We start from the raw sequence: 22,510 nt of genomic DNA, 5'->3' as shown, positions 1-22,510 counted from the left end.
CCTCCAATGATTACATCTATACGTTTATATATTTGTTCTCTTTTCTCTTTTCACTTCTCCTGTTTACCTCGTAATATGTCTGACGGTGTAGGGGAGACATCTCAGCATTGCAAGTTCAATTATTAATTGCAATTCTAAAACATGGTCAAGATCCATTTATGTACAATAAATATATAATGCTGTTTCTTAAATAATTGATTTTATTTGATCCTTGACATGTTTACTCTTTGTCTGTTGAAATTTCTTTAAGAATATTTATAATTAATGAAAGATTTTTATTATTGAAATTCTTCTTCGGGTGGTCCGAAAGTGATAGTTATAAGTACAAAATGTAAATATTACCAAGAGCATAAAGAATAATGATATTATGAGCAATACCTTTCTGGTTAAACAAATTTCATTGATTACGTTTGACTCGATACCTGAGTGTTTTACTGTATAATTAATTATCTACAATTAGCTTAATATATTATTTATTTTATTAAAATTATCTCTAAGATTGGTCCCTGAAGGACAGTAGCTTTACGATATTATTCTAATATTAAAACCACATCAAAATCAAAAGGCTATGAAAAATTCCATTATTTATACAATTGTTCTAAAAACATATCTTAATTATTATTTCGACTATGACTATAATTTAAGGGGAGTATTTAAACTCAAAATCAATATCAGCAAAACTTAGCTATACAGCTGATATTAGACATCTCAATTCTTGGGTGATAGAGGTGTCACTCACTATTGTCTTTCATCATTTACAAAACATATGCACTAAATTTTTTAAAATCAAACACCTATCATGTTCTTCTATAGTGTAAAGGTAGAACGGTAAAGATGTATATTGTGAGATGTTATTTAGAGACATCTAGAATCTAGTTTCATTTGACATACTGTAACCTATTTATTTAAAACTATTTTTTTGATATATCATAAAATTACTCTTCCATTTCTCAATAGTCTTACCAGAAATATATTCAGAGCTGTAATAGAATTCATATTTCTTGACTTTTTACTTGAACAAGGATTAGGTTACTGTATTTTTCTTACAAGTAGACAGACTATCATTTAAGATGTTCTCATTTGTTTGATCACTCCTCATAATAACACATTTTTCTATTTTTACTATGATGAATATATAGGACACCCAGTTGATACCAATGTTGCCCAGTTGAAGTGCTTTGGAAGTGATTCCCACCCATGCGGATAAATATTACTATAAAGCCAACATTTCACAATTAAGGTCTCATTGCTCCAAGGTAATGAAAAACAGATACTTGGACGAAGATTCTTTTTTAATAGATACTTTTTTAGTCCTAGATAGTAGAACTATGGAAGACTATAACCTAATCTATGTATTATGCCAAACGACTCAACCCCATTCCTTAATTCCGTATCAACCATCCTTTTAGGCGCTTATTCCCAGGGAAAGATAGCAATATTAAAAAAATATGCCAAAAACCGTATATCGTTAAATAAATATGTTTAAATTACCATATCATATATTAAATGAACTAATGGTGATGTAACTTTAGAGACATCATATATCCTAACCTATTTCACAATTTTTCTCTCAATATAATCCCCATATATTTTCAAAAGGAAATCTTACTCTGTCACTATACAGACACCTCTATTTGTGAATAGTCACGATAATAGTCTTTAACACAAATTAGAGACTTCCGGATATATCTGTTGACCTTTTCTCTCTTACTTATCTGAATATAGAATATTTATTGGCTTCAAGTCACTAAAGATTACAATTATGTTAAAAAGATATCTCTGTCGGGATTAGAGAAAGAACTGCAATTGATAATGAGGGGTTTCCATTTTACTTGTTGATCAAAATACCTCATAGTTGATAGTAGGATTTGAGTCTTATTGTGTACCTTGGTTCTGTTTACGGAAATTTTCTTGGCGCCCTCCTTAAGTTGCGACTTAGGGAATTTTAGCTTGTATCATTACTTTTAAAGAGCTGTTCGAATTTATAGATTGTTGTCAATATAAAAGTTGAAAATATAACTCAACTAAATTGCACAAATTACTTTAATAAAAGTTGGATAATAAATCTTATCCCTCAATTTTTATTTTTTGGAAATTTGAATAAATATATTTAATTTAATATAACGACAAGAAGGAGCCATGGTAGTGTTAAAAAGGAAAAAAATTCAGTAATATGTGTATGCCAGTTAGTTCAAAATTATAATTTTCATAATAATCCAACTGACCTCTTTAGTCCTTCGGAATATTTTTGCTTAGTATTCAAACGAAACGCAGACACTTTCCTCCTTGATCCTTCATTATTTAAAAGCAAAATTATGACTACTTAGCAGACTATAATGCAGTACAGTGCATTGCATTACATATATTACATTTGTTATAATGAATAAATGAGTGAATGAATAATTACATGAAAATACCTTTTAAATTGGGATACTTTTTGCGTTTACATGCTTTTTTGAGCTCCCTTAATATTTACCAGGCAGTCAATAAGTAAAAAAATAAATCATGCAATTGCACACTAATTTAACTCAAGATGTAGATAAATGTAAACAAAGTCTCCTTAATTATAATAGAAGGAAATATATACCGAACTGTTCAAGCAGTACTTTATGATGAAGTGTGAAAATAAATTATGAGAAAACAAGAGAGATTGAATACACGATGTGGTTTCAATTTAATCAAGCATCATTAATCAAGCATCATTAATCAAGCATCATTAATCATCAATCATTAAGGGTACACTGGTTGAATGCAGATTAGATTAGATTAGGTTAGATTAGATTAGAGTAGACTAGGCGAGGCTAGGTGAGACTAGTTTTTTATGACTAGAACAGCGTAATAAATTGTGAATTAAACTTGATCTTTAGTTTTACTATTCTTAGAAAAGGAAATCCATCTTACTTAATTGGCATGTTGATTGATAATTGATAAACCAAACCTTACTAAATTTCGCATGTAGTATCTGTGCGGACTGTTTTATCAATTAACCATCTCTAGTGCTGTAATGTAATGTAAGATACAATTGAAAAAGAACTAACTGGAACGGGTCTCTATGAAAAATTTCATATATATAAAAAAAAAAAAAAAAAAAAAAATTCTGCAAAATAAAATACAAATAAAGGTTCAGCCAGTTGAATGAAATATGACGACGGCAACAAGGACGGGGAGATCAACAACAACAGCATTCAGCTTATTTTAGTAACATTACTCTATCCATTTTGATATTGGATTCTATTCCCAAATCTTAATAATTTAAGTAGTGAATTGAATAAAAATTTTTTCTATTCTATCTTTTTTTTTGTATGTTACTAAGATGTTAGTAACGACAACCATATATATAAGTGGTCATTTACCTAAGAAAATACGGAGAGGAGACGCAAATAGGCAAATAATACGGTGTCTGTGCTTGTGTTTTATTATTTAGTTGTGTGCACAGGATAGGGTTAAGTGGAAAGTGGAAATACTTGGATAGTAAATTAACTAATTTCTTAGCTAGTATCTCTTTTAGAAGGGTTGTTACGATGGAGCAAGTGCTAGCATTTATATATTCTTTAAGCGATAAAATAAATATTTAGCCACTGGTTAGGCCTGGAGGCGCATAATTGATATGCTTATTTTTTTATTTTTAATAGGAAGATGAAAAGTAAAGAAACCGGCTAGGTTAAAAAATGAGATGCAACCCAGAGAGATACGCAACAACATAAACTGTCAAATTTATAAAAACTGAACTAAGATTCGAGAAATATCAGACAAAAAAAGCTTTACAAGCAAGACACACAGATACATACAACATTTGAATTAAAATCAACTGTTCACCATCTATCCTTCCAACCACAAGAATTGAATTCACTTGAACTGACGTTATAACAAATATTCATCTTAATCATCTAGTTCATAAAAATAAGATATACAACATGCACAGAGGAAAAGGTGTATAACAGCAATAAGATACTAAATGAGGGTTTACCTTATTTGATGCTATGTTACTTTAGTAAACCACCAGTTACGCATAAAAGTCAGTTGGTTAACATCATAAACATCAACATCAACATCCTCGATACAGTGCATGTACAAAAAGATTTCGACAACTATAAAAAATTTCCATTTGATAATTGCGGCAGTTGTCGTAACGAATTGTACATGGCATCAGGATATGAGGTAGACGGACGGACAGACAGACAGATTTCGAAAACAGAAAAATTAAATCGAAATGGTAATAGTCCCATAATATTTCTTGTGCGTAATGCTTATGTATGTTGTCGATAAGTTTCTCTTTGGGAATAATCTTTCTTTCTTTCTTTCTTTCTTTCTTTCAGATGTTCAGCCAAAACATAAACATACATATAAACATAAACATAAACACAAACATAAACATACATATAAACGTAAACATCAACATAATCATATAGACCATCCATATCTTGATGGGTCTTCCTTTCCCTGCCCTGCCTTGCCCTGCCTACCAACATATATCCCTTCTAATCCATATCCGCATCTGCATCCCCTACAACTGTAGCTCTGTGTTCCCTTCCCTGTCTCCCTCCCACTTTTTCCTACCCCCTCCCTAACTCCCCCCTCGCCCCCCTTCCAAGACCACCTCCGTCTTGTCGTCGCTCCTTCCAGCTGTCTGTTTTCCAGATACCAATTAGTACGAGATTCGACAACAACTCGCGGCGAGCGGTGGTGATGGCAGCAACAGCACTGGTAGAGTGGTAGTGGTGGCATCACAGTAGGTTTTGGCTTGGTTTGGTTCGAAGGAAAGAATCACATACACACACAGATACTTGGAAAAACACTGGTACAAGATTGCTACTACATTTAGAAACAAAACACTTATTTACGTACGGTTACTTACAACACAACATACATAATTGTGTGCGTTTGGTTTACAATAATTGTGATTTTTTTTTTAAAAAACTTACTTTTCTATTTATCAACCCAGTGAATTACGATACTATTACCAAACGCAATTGTAATTTATAGTAATATATTACAATTCCAATTGCCCATTTGAATTACATATCTGACATCAAAATAATTCAGATTTAAGTCCAAGTCCATTAATTAAGTCAATTCATCAATGGGTTGCTAATCGGCATATCTATCTACCACTAACTAACTTGATCTAATAAAAAATTAATAATCTGCTAAATTATTTGTAGATACTTAACTTAGACTATTTTACATCTTAATCAAAAGAATCAAGCAATTAATTTGGCAGACAGCGCTACAGTCGCCCCCCTCCCCCCATGCAACTTGTAAATGACAATTATTGGCATATTCAGGGAAAAAAGACACCAGTTATGCTGGTAATCTGTCCTGTCTGACTATCTGTCTATATCCTATATACTCTATTCTATCCCTTTGAGAAAAAAATCTTTGGTCAATCAATGCTTTTGGAATATAAATATATATCGACAAATTCTTTTGTTTTCCAATTAATCACTCCTCCTCTTATCTTTTCTTATATTAGAATTAAAATTTTAAATTTTAGACTTAAAAATTTAAATTTGAAATTAACAGTAATACCTCCATCATCCCTTGTGTTGTCATCGATCGTTGTTGTTGTTGTAACTTTTATCCACTTTCCAAAGTGTGTATGTATGTGTGTGTGTGTATGTGTGTCTCAATCAATCAATCGATCAATCAATCAGTCAACTAATCAACATATTAGATTTTTTTTTTTCCCTGTCTAAACCCCAGAAGAAGAGGAAGAAAAACAAGAAGAACACAGCAACAACATTGGAAAACTCTTATAATTTATCTTTTTACCCTTACGGTTTTTGCTTATTACGAACGATTGTTTGTCCAACAGGTAATTTTTTTTTTTATTTTAATGCTTGTAATTATTAAAAACTTGAATTATTAATTAAATTTAGTGTTTTCATTTTTATCTCCCATCTCCCCACCTACTGGGGTTTCTCCGTTGTTTCCCTTACCAGACGAAAAGCTTTCGAAGTATTTATAATTAAACTACTGTTATTACTGATACTATTACTGATACCACCACCGGCAGCCTTACTACGATGATTGCTCTTACTATTTGGGAGTTAAAAATTACTACTGGCAGAGAGAAAGAAAGAGAAAGAGAGCTCAGTAAAGAAAGTAATGGGTATTATAACAAATTTATAATAACAAGAACAATAAGTAGTTCTTTCGGTTAAAAAACATCCCAAGAAAGAAGGAAGAGGTTTCTCTATCCCATACATCATATCTTTCGAAACACTAATTAATTACTACCACTGCTAATAATATTAGTACTTACTCTTTACTACAGGATCTCGCATCGAAATCGAAACATTACAGGTTCGTTGTTTCGAAGGGGGTTGGGTTATTATTGAAAAAGGAAAAAAAATATAAATAGGCGAAGGAATAATTAACACCTAGCTATATTTAATCGATTGATATTTAAAAACAAGGCATTTTTCAATTAATTATCTTAATTTTTTTTTTCAGTCCTTTAAAAATCACATATTAAGGCAAAGCTCAATTCGAGATTTGAATTTTTTAAATTTTTTCTTCTCTTCTTTATTTTGTTTTATTATTCATTATTTATTGTTTCTTTAATTAAGTTCATTCGCAGATTCCAATTGTGAAGAAATTCGTTTTTAAACAATAACAACAACAAAAATATAATATAAATCCATCAATTGATTATATTAAATTAAGGTATATCATTTAGCATTCCCTTTATTTAACACATCAAACTTTTGAATTTTTTTTTATTATTATTTTATTTCAATTTAGCTTAATTTGTAACTAACTTTAATTTACTACTATTGAGATTTTAATAATTTTTTGAAAAAAGAACGAAAAAGAAAAGAACCCTCCAAAAATAAAATATCACATTCTAATAACATAATAAAATAATAATAATAATATCATAATACAAAATGGTTAAGATCGCTATTATCACTTATTCTACTTACGGTCACATTGACGCTATTGCTAGAGAAATCCAAAAGGGTATCAAATCCGCCGGTGGTAGTGCTGATTTGTACAGAGTTGAAGAAACTTTATCCGATGATGTTTTAGAATTATTACATGCTTCTCCAAAACCAGAAGACATTCCAGTCGCTTCTCCAGAAATTTTAACCAAATATGATGCTTTCTTATTCGGTTTACCAACAAGATTCGGTACTTTGCCAGCTCAATGGTCTGCTTTCTGGGATAAAACCGGTGGTATGTGGGCTCAAGGTTCTTTACACGGTAAAATTGCTGGTATCTTTGTAAGTACTGCCGGTTTCGGTGGTGGTCAAGAAAGTACTGTCAGAAACTCTCTATCTTACTTAGCTCATCATGGTATTATTTACGTTCCATTAGGTTACAAGAATGCTTTTGCCGAGTTATCTAACTTAGAAGAAGTCCACGGTGGTTCTCCATGGGGTGCTGGTACTCTAGCTGCTGCTGATGGTTCAAGAACTGCTTCTGACTTAGAATTAAGAATTGCCAACATTCATGGTAAGACTTTCTATGAAACTGCTAACAAGTTTTTCAAGAATGAAAAGCCAGCTGGTGAAGCTAAGAGAAATGTATCAAAGAAGGCTGAAACTAAGACTCCAGCTAAGGCTGCTCCAAAGGCTGAAGCCAAGACTGAAGCTAAGTCAGAAAAGAACTCTTTGACTTCATGTTGTGTATTAATGTAAGAATTTCTCAGATTGATCTCCAAGTTATCCTCATTTTTTGTAAGCTAGTTTTGTAATATTTGTCATTTTGTATGTATGAAAGATGACAAACTGAACTCTTAATAATTATATATATCTAATTTTAATTAATTATATTGAACAAATCCAAATAAAATAAAATTATTTCGAAGTAGGACTTAATTAATAAGTAAGAATAATACTTTTACTTATAAAGATAAATTATTGTGTCAAGTGTGATTGCAAAACTCCACTCAAGAACTAAGATTCTTGGCAATTAAAATGATGATAACATTTAATTAATGAATATTTAATTTTCTAATTAATATACATAATAAATGATGAATTTATCAAAAATGAATAATATTCACAATGGTATTTACAGGTTGCATAATATTTCAATTCTATTTATTTTCAACGGGCAAAGTCTTTATAGTACGCTTCAGATATTTATCTTTATTGTTTAACTTCTTTTCATATTCTGTTTCTTTCTTACCTGGATATATCAATCTTCTATCCAATTCTGATAATTCCTGTTCTTGTATTGGGTCCTCCACTTTTTTGTTTGTATGAGTTTTCCAAATATGACGAATTTCTTGAACACAATTTGTACACAAGGTATTAGCCAATTTATAATGACCGCAAGATGGACATCTATTCAAATGATGTTGGAATTTTAGTTGTTTTTTACCTGGTGCGTATAATCTTTGTCTCTTCTTCTGGTGGGAAACTTTCTTCTTGGGTACTGCTAATAACATACCACCATTGGAAAAAATATCCCAATTATTTGGTTCAATGGTATAGCCACCAGGCAATGCCAATCTTCCACTTTCAACAGACCATATTTTAGAAACGGTATTCACCAAACTATTACATGTTTCAGTCAAAGTAGTTAGCTTGTTAGCGTTGAATAATGATTTTATTACAGACATGGTTAATGATCAAATGCTATAATTAGTCAATTAAGTCTCTCTAATTTTATGATCTCCTAAACTGTTAGGAATATTATCAATTGTAACTCTATTAGATCTCAAATTCATGTATATTTTAAATCTCTTCTATCGAAGATAATTGTTGACCTTTCTTAAAATATAAATGGTTTTCTGAAATTTTTGAAGTAGTTCGAAGAAATTACAGTATCACCAAAATCACTATTAACGAACATGAAAATTTATATTTAAAGTGACATAATAAACCCATCAATAGCTAAAGGAATAAAAAGCTGAATAACAGTTTAAACATATATGTGAAATTATCCATCATATTGATCAGTAAAATATGATGATTATTAAGTATTATTCCCACTTAATTAATAGTGATCTTTATAAAAGTTCGTTAAAAAAGGGGAAGAAAGAGAAGAAATAATTTTTATATTAAGGTATCTTATAGATTCCTGGAGAAAAGGACAATCAGCCACTAAAATATTATTCAATTAATTTTATTATCAATATCAGAAAAAAAGCATGGAATAAATAATACGTTTCTTAATTGAAAATTAGTTTCTTTCTATTACCAGAACCTTCATCTTTTAAAGTCATTAGAATCAGCAAAATCCCTGTAATGACACTAGAAATTACATTCGGAATTCACTTAATTATGACAAATATTCTTGGATTAATTTCCCCTACACTATCATAATCAGCAACAAATTGTAAAGCAATAGCTGTATGGAACTTGTATTGTTTTAATCATATATCTTACTTGTGAGTTAGATTTTACATCAAAATTAAAAGTACTAGTGAGTCAGTGTAATTTAAAAAATTGCGTACAACCTATCTCAGACTTCTTCTGAAATAGAAAAATTTGATATTCTGAACTTATTAAATGATTATGTTATTAGAAAATCGATATCATATAATATATCTACAACAAACTTATTTGGGGTCAAATGTTTAGAAAAACTACTTCGAAATAATTTAACTATCTGGAATTATTGCATATTTTATTATTGATTGGTAGTATTCAAGAAATAGACAACCATATAAAATAAAGATACGATACCTAAGTTTTATTTTACAATTAAGTATTAATAATAATCTCCTGCTTTATTTTTTAACTAATTAATGGAACTTAACTTCACATTTGCAATAATAGATTGCGTATCCGTCGCTGCTATTTAGTAACAATATACACTTGCACCTCCCTCTACTTTATATAGTCCTAATAATCTAAAAGTCTAAAGTATCTTTAAGATCAAAGCTATTAAATTAAGATCGAAAAATAGCTATATTCTACTTAAACAGACTCTCTATTTTTTTTTGGAAGGATTTATTACATCGTCTCTCTATGTCTGTGAAGAAGGCACTTTCATTAAAATGACACCAAGATAACCAACATATTAGAAATCAACAAGACCGCTTGCCAACTCTATTAAAAAATCATGACAAATTACTAAAGATTCTGTAAGTGAAACTAGTGAGTATTCTATAGACTAATATTTCAGCTTATATAAGGGTCTTGTTTATCAATAATACATACTTTGTACCTGAACTCTAAAAGATCTATAATCATTCCTTCCAAGCAATAATTTTAGTCAGATTCATAAATTCCTACTAATGTAATCAGAGGCTTACCAAATTCGTGAGGAAGGGGTGGAGAGGGATAAAGATTTTCTATATCTGTGAAGTTTGAGGATGTTAAACTGTAAGTCTAATGACCGATGAAGGTGCCTTTTAATTATCCCTCTTAACAGACTATTTTCTAAAGTAAATAATCCAAACTGATAATCCAAACTAAATTTTGAGGGCGCATACCACTATGTAGTATCTGTGGTCAGTGTTGCAGTAATAATACTGTGCTCTCATATGATTTTGTAAATACAGAATTGTTTTTTCCAGGTATCGATATGAGTACAATTTGTATATATTTGTGACACTATTTTTAAATTCTGGATTAAGTTTAATATTTTATAGATATCCATTTCCAAATTAACTGTGGAAAGATTTCTTTGGTTACCAAAATTGACAATATAGATTAACGTTTCCCGAAATGCTTTAAAAGGTAAACCCAAAGATTGACAAGTCGGGTGACACATATATTTTACTATTCACAAATTATCTTGAAATGCAGAAAATATACAGATTGTAGAGTAAAAGGGATCTATTCACAAATGATAAGGTATGGTTATTATCTTTTGAAGCCACTTTCAAAATGATATATACTATATAATTTCTAATATATAAATCAACTAATAGTGTATTAAATAGTATAACACTCCTTGAATGAGGCATATATCACTTCACATAAAAAAAGCCTATTAAAAAATGTTTATTACTTGTTATTCAAGCCATTAGATTGATAATATTTTTGTTTATGGAACAGCTAATCCACATATACTATGTTCTGGGTCCGTTATTATTCCTATTTGACTGTCTTTTCTTTTTAGTTGAAGGCCCATCATCTCTTGTTGTATCTAACATATAGTTCATCAACCCTTGTCTATCCACAATTGCAAGATGAGGCTGACGATGACGATTTCTCTTCGAATGCGGTAAACCTGAAGGTATTTTAACCGTTTTCTCTGTCCTTTTGGCGATTCTGGCCTTTACACGTTGTGATAGAGCTGGTATTTTAACTGCTTTCTTTGCTCTTTTTGCAATTCGGGACTTAACAGGTCGTACTGCAGGTGGTTCATCATTATTATCAGAGTCTGAAGAAGACATTTCAATAGATACATCGTTTATAATAAATCCATCTGAATTTTTTGCAAATTTGAATTTAGCTACTAGAGATTTCTCCATTTTCTCATGAATATTGGCAGGAAGTTTAAATTTCGTTAGAAAAAATACCATATCCTCTACTGTAGTGAATTGTGCAATTTTCCCATATTTGTATATCAGTACCTTTTCCAAAAGTTGCTCTACAAGACGATGGTTCTCTGGTGTCGGATCGCTTTCCAGTAAAAAAGCATTATGCTGTGATATATGTTTTATTACTTCTGGATTGACATAATTCTTTAATTGTTCCTCTGTAAAATCGTTGCAAACAGTAACAACAGCTTGGACTATTGTAAAATATTCACGAAAGCGCTGATGTCGATTTGAATCTCGTTCATTCATTAACCGGAAACTTCTATCCTCAATTAAAGCGTTCTGCTTATCAGAGACTTTTAATACCTGAAGTAGGCCTTTCAGGTTACCTTGGGAGTTGGTGCACGGTGTATAGATGGGTGTTCATAGTTAAAGGCAGCAATGTTATTTAGTTCTTTTGATGTTATTAAATCATTCAATTTTAGCCTTTCAACTTCTTCATCTGGCAATACTTGATCAGGGAAACACTTCTTAACAATTTCATGTATGACATCCCACGTACTTAGACCCTTAATGTTACTGTAATCAGGGGTATTATTTGTTGGCATATTAGCTATATTGTTAAAATCTGTTCCATTCATTGTAACTATAGGACAACACTAGCTAAATGTAGTTACTCGTTATTGGAACTTTTAACGAATAATATGACAAGGTTCCTTGATCTGGGTAATAGTATAAAATATGCTTTAATTAAGTGTCTGTTATTGACATACAAGTGCTATAAATGTAGTTATTGTTATAGAATACAAGAAATCGATATTTTCTCCTTAACCAAGAACCATCAAGAAAATGTGTACCATAATAAATATTTAAGAATATAAATCACAACTCTATATCGCCAGCGATCAGATTTAAATAGAGGAACTTTTAATGGCTCTTTTATAGATCTCCTGGAGGAGGAGGGGGGATAATATATATATATATATATATATTTATATATATGTGGTGTCATCATGAGTTTCACTAGCTGCATGAATATGGATATACTCATGTATGCAACTGTCACTTATGCTTACGCGCCGTCATTCAATTTATGTTTGAATGTTGTGATATTTTGGTAGCGAGATATGTCACTTCATTCGGCGTAGGGTAAACTTTTGTAAGTGCTAACATTATCTTATTGTCTGTTAGAATAAGAATATTAACTAATAATCAATTTTAATGTCTGTATTTTGAAGCCAAAATATCTAAACTTCAAATTTCTTGATCGAAAATAAAAGTAGAAGATAAGGTACGTATTTAATTAAATATGCTAATTGTTTAATTGAATATGGTCAATTATTTAATTGTAAATCACTGACCACGAACATACCAATATTCACTGTGATCTCAATCAATAAAATATTGGATATCTTATATTTAAACCAATTTATTCGGTTCGGATTCATTAACAAAACCTAATATTTTATTATCAATAAGTTATTAAAGTTTTAAAATATTATTTTGTTAATTATAGGTATTTTAATTTAATCAGCTGATATTTACTAAATATTATCGTGATACAGTTTTTATTTATATACTTGTATTTTTATTTATTACTTTCTACACAATATCTTATGGAATTTATTATTCTAAATCTTCATCTAAATCAGGTAATGGATACTTTAATATGCATGCAACACCAGTTAGCTTATTCAACTCTTCACCAGAGCTGTGTAATTCACTAAAGACAAATACATTACCCCCAAGTTTCTCAACGTTATCAACCAATTCCAAGAACTGTTTTCTTTTTGAGACATCGTCAGAACGTAGCATTGTATCAGTAATAAGAAGTGTTTCAATTGCACCCATTTCAGCAGCCTTAAAGATTTCTTGCTCACCGTACCAAGCTTTGAAATCATCGTCATTTAAATGCTGTAAAAATTCGTCTATAATAATGGCCTCTTTTGTATATTTTGTGTCACGTAGCAGAGTTGAATAGGAAGGATTTTTCAACACTTCTGATATGCCTTGTAAGTATCCAGTAGAGCTATGAGCAACTAGAAATTTGGATTTATTATTAAGAACTGTCTTGTTTTGTTCTTCCTGAGAGTATTGAATGATTTTTTCAAATAATGTTTTAGCATAGAATCCTGGAGAACATAGAATAATGATTTTCAATTTATCAAAATCAAAATTCTTCTTTATTGCTTCATATGTAGCTTTATAGAATTTCTCAGTCTTATCATCGAATTTTAGGACATCTGTGGACCTTTTCTTTTTTGGCATGCTGTATTCAATTTTTTGTTTCAAAATTGTCGAAGAATTTGTAAGTAAGCAGACATGTGAAATACCTTCCTGTAACACAACAGCTGCTGTATCTGATCTCAATTCAGTATGGCAAGCTTCATTTAAAATTTTTTCTTCATAATGATTAAAATCTTCTTTGATAATTGTAAAAGGATAAGTGTAACCTATATCAAAACTAAAATACTTCCCAACAGGTATATCGATATTAGCTCTTTCTGTGTCATCAGTTACTGTTACACCCTTATATCTTAATGATTCACTTTTCATATCGAATTCACTGGAAATGATTTTTAATCTTAATAAGACTAAGTCTGTACTTTTCTTCTTCCCAGATTCATCTAATTTTGAAGTGATCATCTTCTTGAAAATCACATCATCATCTTTATTTATAATCTGATAGATAGCAAACAGATCTTCTTTGTCTTGTGGAAGAAGAGAAATTGTTGTTTCTTTACCATCGGTAGATGCCTTTGTTAAATTTAATAACTTCATTAGAGCTCTGGACTCGTTCAATACCTATAATCCACTTTGGAAGATATATGTATATAGAATTGGGAAATACTATCGAGTAAAATTATACTGGCTACTCAGTTGTAAACAGTTTATACATTCTCTTTCTTCAATGCTTGAAACTTTTCATATTATATTTTTTAATTTTTTTCTTAGTCTCATTCATTTTCCGGGAACAATGTGAAAAGCAAAATATAGTTAAGACTAAATGCCTGATTTTAAGGTCTGGATATATGTCTATGAAGAAAATTGAGACCCAAAGGTCAAAGGGAATTGAAGTCAATTTGAATTCAATAGAATTATCCATGAGCATTAAGTGAAATTCACTTATTAATTGGAAATGTATAAAAAATATTAGATTAATAAGGAATTAATGAATGAAAAATGCAATATACATATTTATTTATTTAGTGGTTTAAAATATAATATATAGTATTACAATTATTTAGAACTTTTAGTATATTTTTTCTTCCCTATATCTAATGGGATATAGTTGTACTTGATCATATGTTGAATTTGTCTTCTCATAGTTAAGAAGAATAATAAAATAAAGTAAGCTAATAGAATTGGCCAAAAGACAGGTAGGTCAAAAATACGGAAAAATGAAAGAATTATTGAGATAAAAGTGGCTCTAGCACTATTATACCAAAATTTGAATTCAGGCAATCTTCTAATAAATGGACGAAATTCTTCAGATCTTTCACCAGCTTCTAGTTCTTTGTTTGCCTCATCCTGTTGTAAAGAAACATCAAATTTTGGTGTTAAAAAGGCTAAAAATTGGTTTAATAAAAATATACCTAAAGCATAACATACAACATACCACCCTTGGGCATATATGACACGCAGCAGGAAAAGAATGATTGCAACACCCAATCCTGCCCATCTGCCCTTGATATGAGGTGTTGATTTATCAACATAATATCTATAAATGTTCTTAATCTTATTAAATTGCACTACAATAGCATTAGAAGATGTTTCTTCTTGGATATCCTCTTGGTAATCCATATTTCGATCAATTAATATAATATAAGTTTACCCTTGTTGTACTTTTGGTTTATAACTTGAAAGTAACACTAGAACTCTATATAAGTGAGTTTTCAGGAAACTAAAACTAATTATATATTTATCTACATATATACATATATAAAAATATAAATATAAATGTTAATTTTTTGTATGTATCTTATTTCCAATGCTTGGTAACGGCTACGTTATATTTTATATCTAAATTACCAAATTAATATAAACATATAATACCAGTTCGTTTCGTATATCTAACAAAATAGCGTGGAGGAGGCTCCACCAAACAATTATGATGTTTTCGAACTCGAAAAGAGACAGAGAGAGACCGAGAGACCGAGAGAGAGACTACAATTTTTTCATACAATCTAAGCATTGTGCTTTACTACACTGTACTATTATCCCATCCAACTGAAGCAGAGGAAGAAGAAAGGTGAAAAAAAATAAAAAAAAAAAAAGATTCTTAATTTGGAAAAATTACGTTCGAAACAATAATCAATTGAAATTGATTCGAATTCGAATTAAAGGTTTGGATTTGATTCAATATCAGTTTCTCTGCAACTTGGTAATCTAATTGTAAGGTTTGTATATTTACTGGCAGATGGAAGCCTTTGACTCAGATGAGTTAGAGTAATTACGAGAATTTAAGGTTTAAGAGGAAATGAAATGGAGTTAGTTTCCCGAATCGATTCTTATTGGGCGGTGGACTAAGAATTTCAGAGTATTGATTAGTCTCTCTCTTTAGATTTCTGAATTTATTACTTATTTATCACAATATTGGATTAAAGCAAAAATAATCGACTTAGTTTACATTTTGAAAACTGGTTTTGATAGAAGGTATTTATATAAATGAAAATATGGAAATAGAAATACTGATACAATCCACTTCTAAGGTTATCTTTGTATGTCTGATTTAATTATTATTAAACATAATTATGCGATGATTCCTATTTTTAGTCATTCATGAATAATTTTAGTCAATTATTTCTTTGGAAATTCAAAAAATTAATTATTAAAGTTTGATGGAAAATTGGATATATATTTATAAAGCGTCACTAATACTAACAATAAATATTTATTAAAAGATAATCGCCATATTATATCAATATCGTTACAATAGATTACATCGATCGATATACGGACTGTCGTATGACATGTATATATTGTCATTGATTAATTGTTTTCTGTCGATTTGGTGTACGTTAAATTATAAATTTTCACCACTTATAAGACAGCAGTTAGGAAATCGATATCCATTATTCTATTCAATAGATGACAACTCAGATATACCCATTTCTCTGGCATTGCTTATTCTCGATATAACGACATTGTTTATTTCATTGTTTGTATTAAGGCAACTTATAATGTACCGATCATCAAAGCATGTACATCAGGGCATCTCAAAGTTTTGCATTTCAGTGATACTTCTATTTGCCATTTTTAATGTTTTCACTTACACATGCGCATGTTACAACTTGCCAATATCTTCAGGACGTTTTGGTGTCTTTTACCTTGAACATATAAACTATATGTGGGTGGAAGGAAATCTGCTTGGTTCATTTATTTTGTTACCTCAGATATCATTGAATTGGATGGGTCAATCAACAACAGGGTTATCATCAAAGTTTGTTGTATTGAGCTTTATTAGCATATTAACAAATTTGTTAGGATCAAATTTGGCACCACAGAATTTATTGTTTTATGAGAGGGCGTTTAATTTTAAACCGAATTTTGTACAAATAATTCAGTTTTTATCTATCATCATTATTCTATCACAAGCACAATACTTCTATAGAGGTCTAAAACCTCATCTTCCAAAGGGAAAGTCCTTTTTGTAATTAACTGGATCAGAGATATGAACTATTTACAACGTACTCGTTTTAAGTAGATATATATACATAAATATTGGCTACTAATTTATATTAGGATAGGCATCTCATTATAACTTATCACCAAGAATTGACGTCGCAAGTTTAACTCCAACACCAATATTTCTTGAAGGATCTGTTTCAAAATCATGTAATGTAACAAGCTCTGTATTTTCTAGAAGGTTATTTATTTCATTTCGTAGTTCTAGTCTTAAATCGTTATCTTTAGTTACAACAATGGCATTTGATTCTAAGTCAAGTGAATAAGCTCTTTTGGTATAATTAGATGAACCTATAATTGTTGCAAATGGTAAATACGAATCACCCCTTTTTTCAGAAAGCCAAAGTCCTTTTGCATGATATGACCAACCATTAGGTTGATTTACGATTCCCTTTTTCCATTCTCTTAATTGAATCATTTCTTCCCTTCCAGCTTTTCTTGTTGATAGTAGGAACTTCTTTGAAAGGTGTAAGTAAGCTGCTGGCAAATTAGATGATACACCATGCGATTGATAAAATCCATTAGCATAAGGAGATGCGGTTATGACTGTGCCACTTGCGACATTTGTTGATAGAAGTTTTTGCTTTATTTCAGGATGCATATTAAAATAGCCTGTTGTAAATGTCCAACTCAATGATGGATTTGACACATTTGTAAGAAGGCTTAAGATGCTAGGTTTTTCCGTGGACTTGTCATTATACTTTTTAAAGAGAGGGGTGAATTGAGATACAGGGTAAACTACCGTTGGGTATTCTTCAATATTAAAAATTATTGATATTTCTCCACCGCAAATTCATTGTTTTTCTCAACCAAAAACTTTTCCAAAGCTTTAGATGAATCCCTAATAAATCTTCTTTTGCTTGATGTTGGTTCATTTGCAATATTTGACTTTGGCCACAGAAGCTTAAATTTTTGCTGGTTATTACTATATTTTAATTGATAACTAAGTGAACTTATTAATTGGTGTAGCTTAAAATAATAGTTCGAGAACATTTCTGACTTAAAAATGAAATATCTATCCTGACGATTCGTAAAATAGTCATCAGATAAATTTGCACCAGAAAGCATAACTTCGTTATCGAAACCATATATTTTCATATGTTGTAATCCTAAACCCTCATTAAACCTGTTTGGTATTAACGCTTTCTTAATACCTCGATATGTGGGTGTTTTATATAGTCTAATGTCTACTCTATCTTCATGTTTTTTTACTAATTGAGCCAATAGTTGAGCAGAACATTTTGAAGGACTCTCTCTTGTACCTCTTAACCCATCGAGAAGGAAATAGACCTTTAAGTCAGGATTTTTATCCAATGCTTTCATCATACAATCAACAAGTTCATCTTCAGATTTCCCAACATATAATGTAGCCAAAAATATTCGTTGTTTTGCAGTAGATATTTTATGTTTTAGAACATCATAAAATGTAGAAGGATTGTGTAAAATCTCAATTTCTCCCTTTCTAAAGAAAAACTTCGTATTTAGAAATGATAATTTATCTTTAATTGTATCTGAAAGGCTAGAAGATTGTGACATCGATCTAATACCACGTTGGGGGTAAGCTTTATATCCTGTGATAGAAATCGTCCTTGCTAAATAAGGAAGTATTGCAACTTGACGAAGAATTACCATAAAATTGATTCCATTACCTGTAGTTACGATGAAGAATAAAAAGATACAGATATATTATTATTGAAAAGCTTATCAGTATACATACTCACTTATACTACAGGTTAAAATTAAGTTCCTATTTAAACAGATCTTAATCTCTACTATCAACATCATCTTACAATTGTCGTAATTTTAGTTGATATTGATAATATCGTCAGTTTCGCGGAACTAGATTTGTGAGAAATACAAAATATAGCGATACTAACTTAGATGAGAATATTCGATGTATTTTAGTCACATAAAAAAAAATTAAGGTTGAGCAAGGTAAAGGTTATAATTGAAAATAGATAGGTTACAACATATTCAAAAATAGGGGGAATAGTTTTGATCAGTAATAGTTACAAAAAAAAATTAAATACAAAAGAAGAACAATTTTATGTTTTACAGCAGTAGAGGCTAGAGACGTCAATGATTATTATAATAGTAAGTATTGGATGTAATTCTATTTCTCTTTCAATCAACATTCCAGTCATGCATGGATAGAATTTTAAGAGTATATATGAGTAGCTTTTTTGGTAGTTTAAAAATCTTATATAATTTTAATAATTTTAATAATTTTAATAATTTTAATAATTTTTATAAATTTCTTTGAGATACAGTTGAAAACAGGGAAAGAAATCTTTTTATTCAGAACAAACTAACTATTGAACTTTTACTACGAAGATATTTTAAAAAAATAATACTAATTTAATATGTAGCCAATCGATTGAAAATTCTATTGAATCCTCGAATTTATATATATCTCAAGATTAGTGGCCTACTATTATCTTGGGTAAGTTTTGATACTAACAATCCCACTTCCAGTTGATTTGAAAAATTACCGATATTGTGTATTAAATTTTGATTGTTTCAGTGGTATATTTGAGTTAAATCATAAAATTCCAGATAATTTTGTTCATTTTTCTTCTGACATATTGCCTTTTGATTGGAAAAGGCACAGACGTTGTTAGTTAAAAATATTCATATGTTAATATTGGAGTAATATACAATAAACATTGATGTGATGGATTGCTCTCTTGGATATTTTATTGTTACTAGGATATAAAATAAAGTTTTTTAATTTCTATAAAAAATTAAGTTTTGCTTCATTTTTTAATTGTTTATTTCAAAAATTATACAAATGGCTTCAATGTGTATTTTGAAAAGACAACTCTCTAGCAATTTGTAAAATTTCTTGAGTTTAAATGTATTATGGTGCGTTTAGTTCAAAACATTACTATATTCAGTTATATTGTACAACCGAGACATTAGTACGATATGATACTTACTTTAGTGATATTATTCATACTCTTACTCCATTAGTATAAGCAATCCTATGATGTTAGCCAAATTAAAAATCATGGAACCAGATTCAATACTTTAGATTTAACATGTTAGAGAAATTAGTTTCATTCAATAATACAGTCATTAATTCAATTTTAAAAAAAATTGGAAAAATAGAGTAATTTAATATACGTAATATGTAATATCTATGGGTGCTATTGGTTAGTTTATCCAGGATTTAGCATTTTTAGGATTAACCTAACCTTATATGATTTCACTTCAAATAATTATTACCTGATTCTTCGAGTATCAACTTAAAGTCCATATTTTATTAGGAGCCAAATTTTTTTTCTTGAATGTCACATATAAGAATATCCCTAGTATTTAAGGGTCAACTTTATATACATTCCGGGATGTAATCTAGAAACCTCTATAATAAATATATAATAGTGGTAAATATTGTGATTTCAAATGTTTATGTAAACATAATGTATTCTAGAAGGCACTCTTATCTCAACTTTCGTTTATGACGTTAATGACATCATGTTAGCGAATGCCGCCGCTCTAAATATGCTTTAGGTTAAGAAACTACTCTGTCTGTTGTTCAGTAAGGTTGAAGAAAAAGATTTTTTCTCATTCTGAATTCTATGCTGTTGCATCGTTGAAATAAAACTGCCTTCCAGAAATGTGAATTACTCAATGTAAGAAACGAAAATTACAGAAAACATTTTCCCATAAAATATAATCATTACAGGATATATAATCATTACAGGATATATAATCATTACAGGATATATAAAATTTCACAATTATTGTCTTCCACAGTGATTATCATTATCAGTGAGTTACAATTTAGTCATCTTTCTGAAGTCGGATACCAGTAGTTCTAATGGTTTCTACTTTTAAAAAAACAGAGCTAAGAAATCTGGATCACATAATCATAGAAGAAATATTCTCTCATCTACAATCCCACACTTTCGATATTACATGAAATTTATTGCCAAGTATCAATAAATATTATAATCACTAAAATTAATGATCAATTAACTGTTGTATCTAAATTAGAGAAAGTGAACTACTTTCTATCCTTTTTAACTAAAAAGACTGCAAGAATTCAATGTTAGCTGGCTAACTAATAACCAATATTGGGACGAACTGTTCCTTAAGGAAAAGAATAAACAAATTTTAGAAATTTAAAAATTCTGAGAACAAATCGGATTCAATAGGTATAGAATTTAGCTAATAATTTATTTAGTTAATCAATTGCAGGGATCTATAAATGATATAGCGCTATTGCTGGGTTGAAAACCCATATTTTGTAAATGAATTATACTGTATTGATTTAGGTGGTGTTTTAAAAGTATATTTAGTGTCATCTGGAATACTTTTCGATATACTTTTTCATATGGTGTTCTCTATTTTAACTTTTTACTCCCTATTTATATCTCTTGTTATATTTTGTTGGAACTCAAAGTTGTTTCAATAGCTACTCATACTTAAATTGGTACATGTAGGGACTAAGCCGCTAGAAACCATATCCAGTATTAGTGATTAAGGCGACCCGCCAATTACTAATGGTCTACATGAAGTGAAAAGATTTCTCGAAATATTTGACATAAAGATATAGGCCAAATATTTACATTTGAAATTTGGAATAATTATGTATTTAATTTAAGATATGTTTTCCTATTAGAAGGACAAGGGGAAAATTCACACATATCAAACATATACTGTCAGAATTATGAGGTAACACGTGATCTAAAACGTATTACGACATTATTCATATAGGATAAAGAAATGTTACTTTACACGAAAGTATTACTGACGCTGAAAACTTTTCCAACACTGTATATAAGAAATGATGAGATCTTAATTGATACTTATCATATGTACTATATTCCCAGTAGTATATTTTATACTTTAATACACCGGATCAATATCAACTTATTAAAAAATTGTCAGAATTATGAGGTAACACGTGATATAAACGTATTACGACATTATTCATATAGGATAAAGAAATGTTACTTTACACGAAAGTATTACTGACGCTGAAAACTTTTCCAACACTGTATATAAGAAATGATGAGATCTTAATTGATACTTATCATATGTACTATATTCCCATGTGTATATTTTATACTTTAATACACTGGATCAATATCAACTTATTAAGAATGTCCTTGGAAATAAATAAAGAATCTATTACTATGAACGATTCGGTAGAAAAACCACAACATGATTCTCTACATGGCTTCCCCGCCAGGACTTCATTCAAAGAAGATTTGATACCCAAATTTACTGGAAACAGTAACGTTAAATTACTATTCAAGATACAAGAAAGTACTTGAAGAAGAATTAACAAAATATTCTTGTTACTTCAAAACGAGGAAATTATCTAGAAGTAACAAGATATTAAGGATAAAATCTCATATCTGAGAAAATACATAAAGACGAAAGTCTATTATTATTATCCGAAATAAAGTGAAAATAGTC

At 29.9% G+C, this 22,510-nt stretch overlaps 7 protein-coding genes and 1 further gene across 7 annotated transcripts, besides 2 other annotated features; 3 read left to right on the top strand and 5 right to left on the bottom strand.

Moving 5' to 3' along the window:
• Nucleotides 1–6,893: 6,893 nt before the first annotated feature.
• Kpol_1050p8 (uncharacterized protein) lies at nt 6,894–7,646 on the top strand (the record flags this gene model as incomplete). The annotated part of the gene is made up of 1 exon (XM_001646959.1): nt 6,894–7,646. One exon carries the CDS (start codon nt 6,894–6,896, stop codon nt 7,644–7,646), a length of 753 nt encoding a protein of 250 aa, XP_001647009.1.
• A 401-nt stretch (nt 7,647–8,047) lies between these two features.
• Nucleotides 8,048–8,575, bottom strand: MRPL32 (mitochondrial 54S ribosomal protein bL32m; the record flags this gene model as incomplete). Its single annotated transcript, XM_001646958.1, has 1 exon — nt 8,048–8,575. One exon carries the CDS (start codon nt 8,573–8,575, stop codon nt 8,048–8,050), a length of 528 nt encoding a protein of 175 aa, XP_001647008.1.
• Nucleotides 8,576–10,978: 2,403 nt separating this feature from the next.
• On the bottom strand, nt 10,979–11,701 carry Kpol_1050p6 (uncharacterized protein; the record flags this gene model as incomplete). Its single annotated transcript, XM_001646957.1, has 1 exon — nt 10,979–11,701. One exon carries the CDS (start codon nt 11,699–11,701, stop codon nt 10,979–10,981), a length of 723 nt encoding a protein of 240 aa, XP_001647007.1.
• A 1,317-nt stretch (nt 11,702–13,018) lies between these two features.
• Kpol_1050p5 (uncharacterized protein) lies at nt 13,019–14,173 on the bottom strand (the record flags this gene model as incomplete). Its single annotated transcript, XM_001646956.1, has 1 exon — nt 13,019–14,173. The coding sequence occupies one exon, from the start codon at nt 14,171–14,173 to the stop codon at nt 13,019–13,021; it is 1,155 nt and encodes a 384-aa protein (XP_001647006.1).
• Nucleotides 14,174–14,632: 459 nt separating this feature from the next.
• Nucleotides 14,633–15,196, bottom strand: RER1 (protein retrieval receptor; the record flags this gene model as incomplete). Its single annotated transcript, XM_001646955.1, has 1 exon — nt 14,633–15,196. One exon carries the CDS (start codon nt 15,194–15,196, stop codon nt 14,633–14,635), a length of 564 nt encoding a protein of 187 aa, XP_001647005.1.
• An 872-nt stretch (nt 15,197–16,068) lies between these two features.
• On the top strand, nt 16,069–17,049 carry Kpol_1050p3 (uncharacterized protein; the record flags this gene model as incomplete). The annotated part of the gene is made up of 2 exons (XM_001646954.1): nt 16,069–16,113; nt 16,297–17,049. 2 exons carry the CDS (start codon nt 16,069–16,071, stop codon nt 17,047–17,049), a joined length of 798 nt encoding a protein of 265 aa, XP_001647004.1.
• Nucleotides 17,050–17,150: 101 nt separating this feature from the next.
• Nucleotides 17,151–17,849: a sequence feature (similar to hypothetical protein; correction of possible frameshift sequencing error~similar to Saccharomyces cerevisiae PGS1 (YCL004W)).
• Kpol_1050p2 lies at nt 17,151–18,712 on the bottom strand (the record flags this gene model as incomplete).
• Nucleotides 17,852–18,712: a sequence feature (similar to hypothetical protein; correction of possible frameshift sequencing error~similar to Saccharomyces cerevisiae PGS1 (YCL004W)).
• A 3,323-nt stretch (nt 18,713–22,035) lies between these two features.
• On the top strand, nt 22,036–22,365 carry Kpol_1050p1 (Tkp4 protein; the record flags this gene model as incomplete). The annotated part of the gene is made up of 1 exon (XM_001646953.1): nt 22,036–22,365. The coding sequence occupies one exon, from the start codon at nt 22,036–22,038 to the stop codon at nt 22,363–22,365; it is 330 nt and encodes a 109-aa protein (XP_001647003.1).
• Between the last annotated feature and the right edge of the window lie 145 nt (nt 22,366–22,510).

Source organism: Vanderwaltozyma polyspora, genomic scaffold (assembly GCF_000150035.1).
Source record: "Vanderwaltozyma polyspora DSM 70294 KpolScaffold1050 genomic scaffold, whole genome shotgun sequence".
In the NCBI taxonomy this organism is placed as follows: domain Eukaryota; kingdom Fungi; phylum Ascomycota; class Saccharomycetes; order Saccharomycetales; family Saccharomycetaceae; genus Vanderwaltozyma; species Vanderwaltozyma polyspora.
The sequence above is the reverse complement of the archived record's forward strand: the minus strand, read 5'-3'. Positions and strand labels throughout refer to the sequence as shown.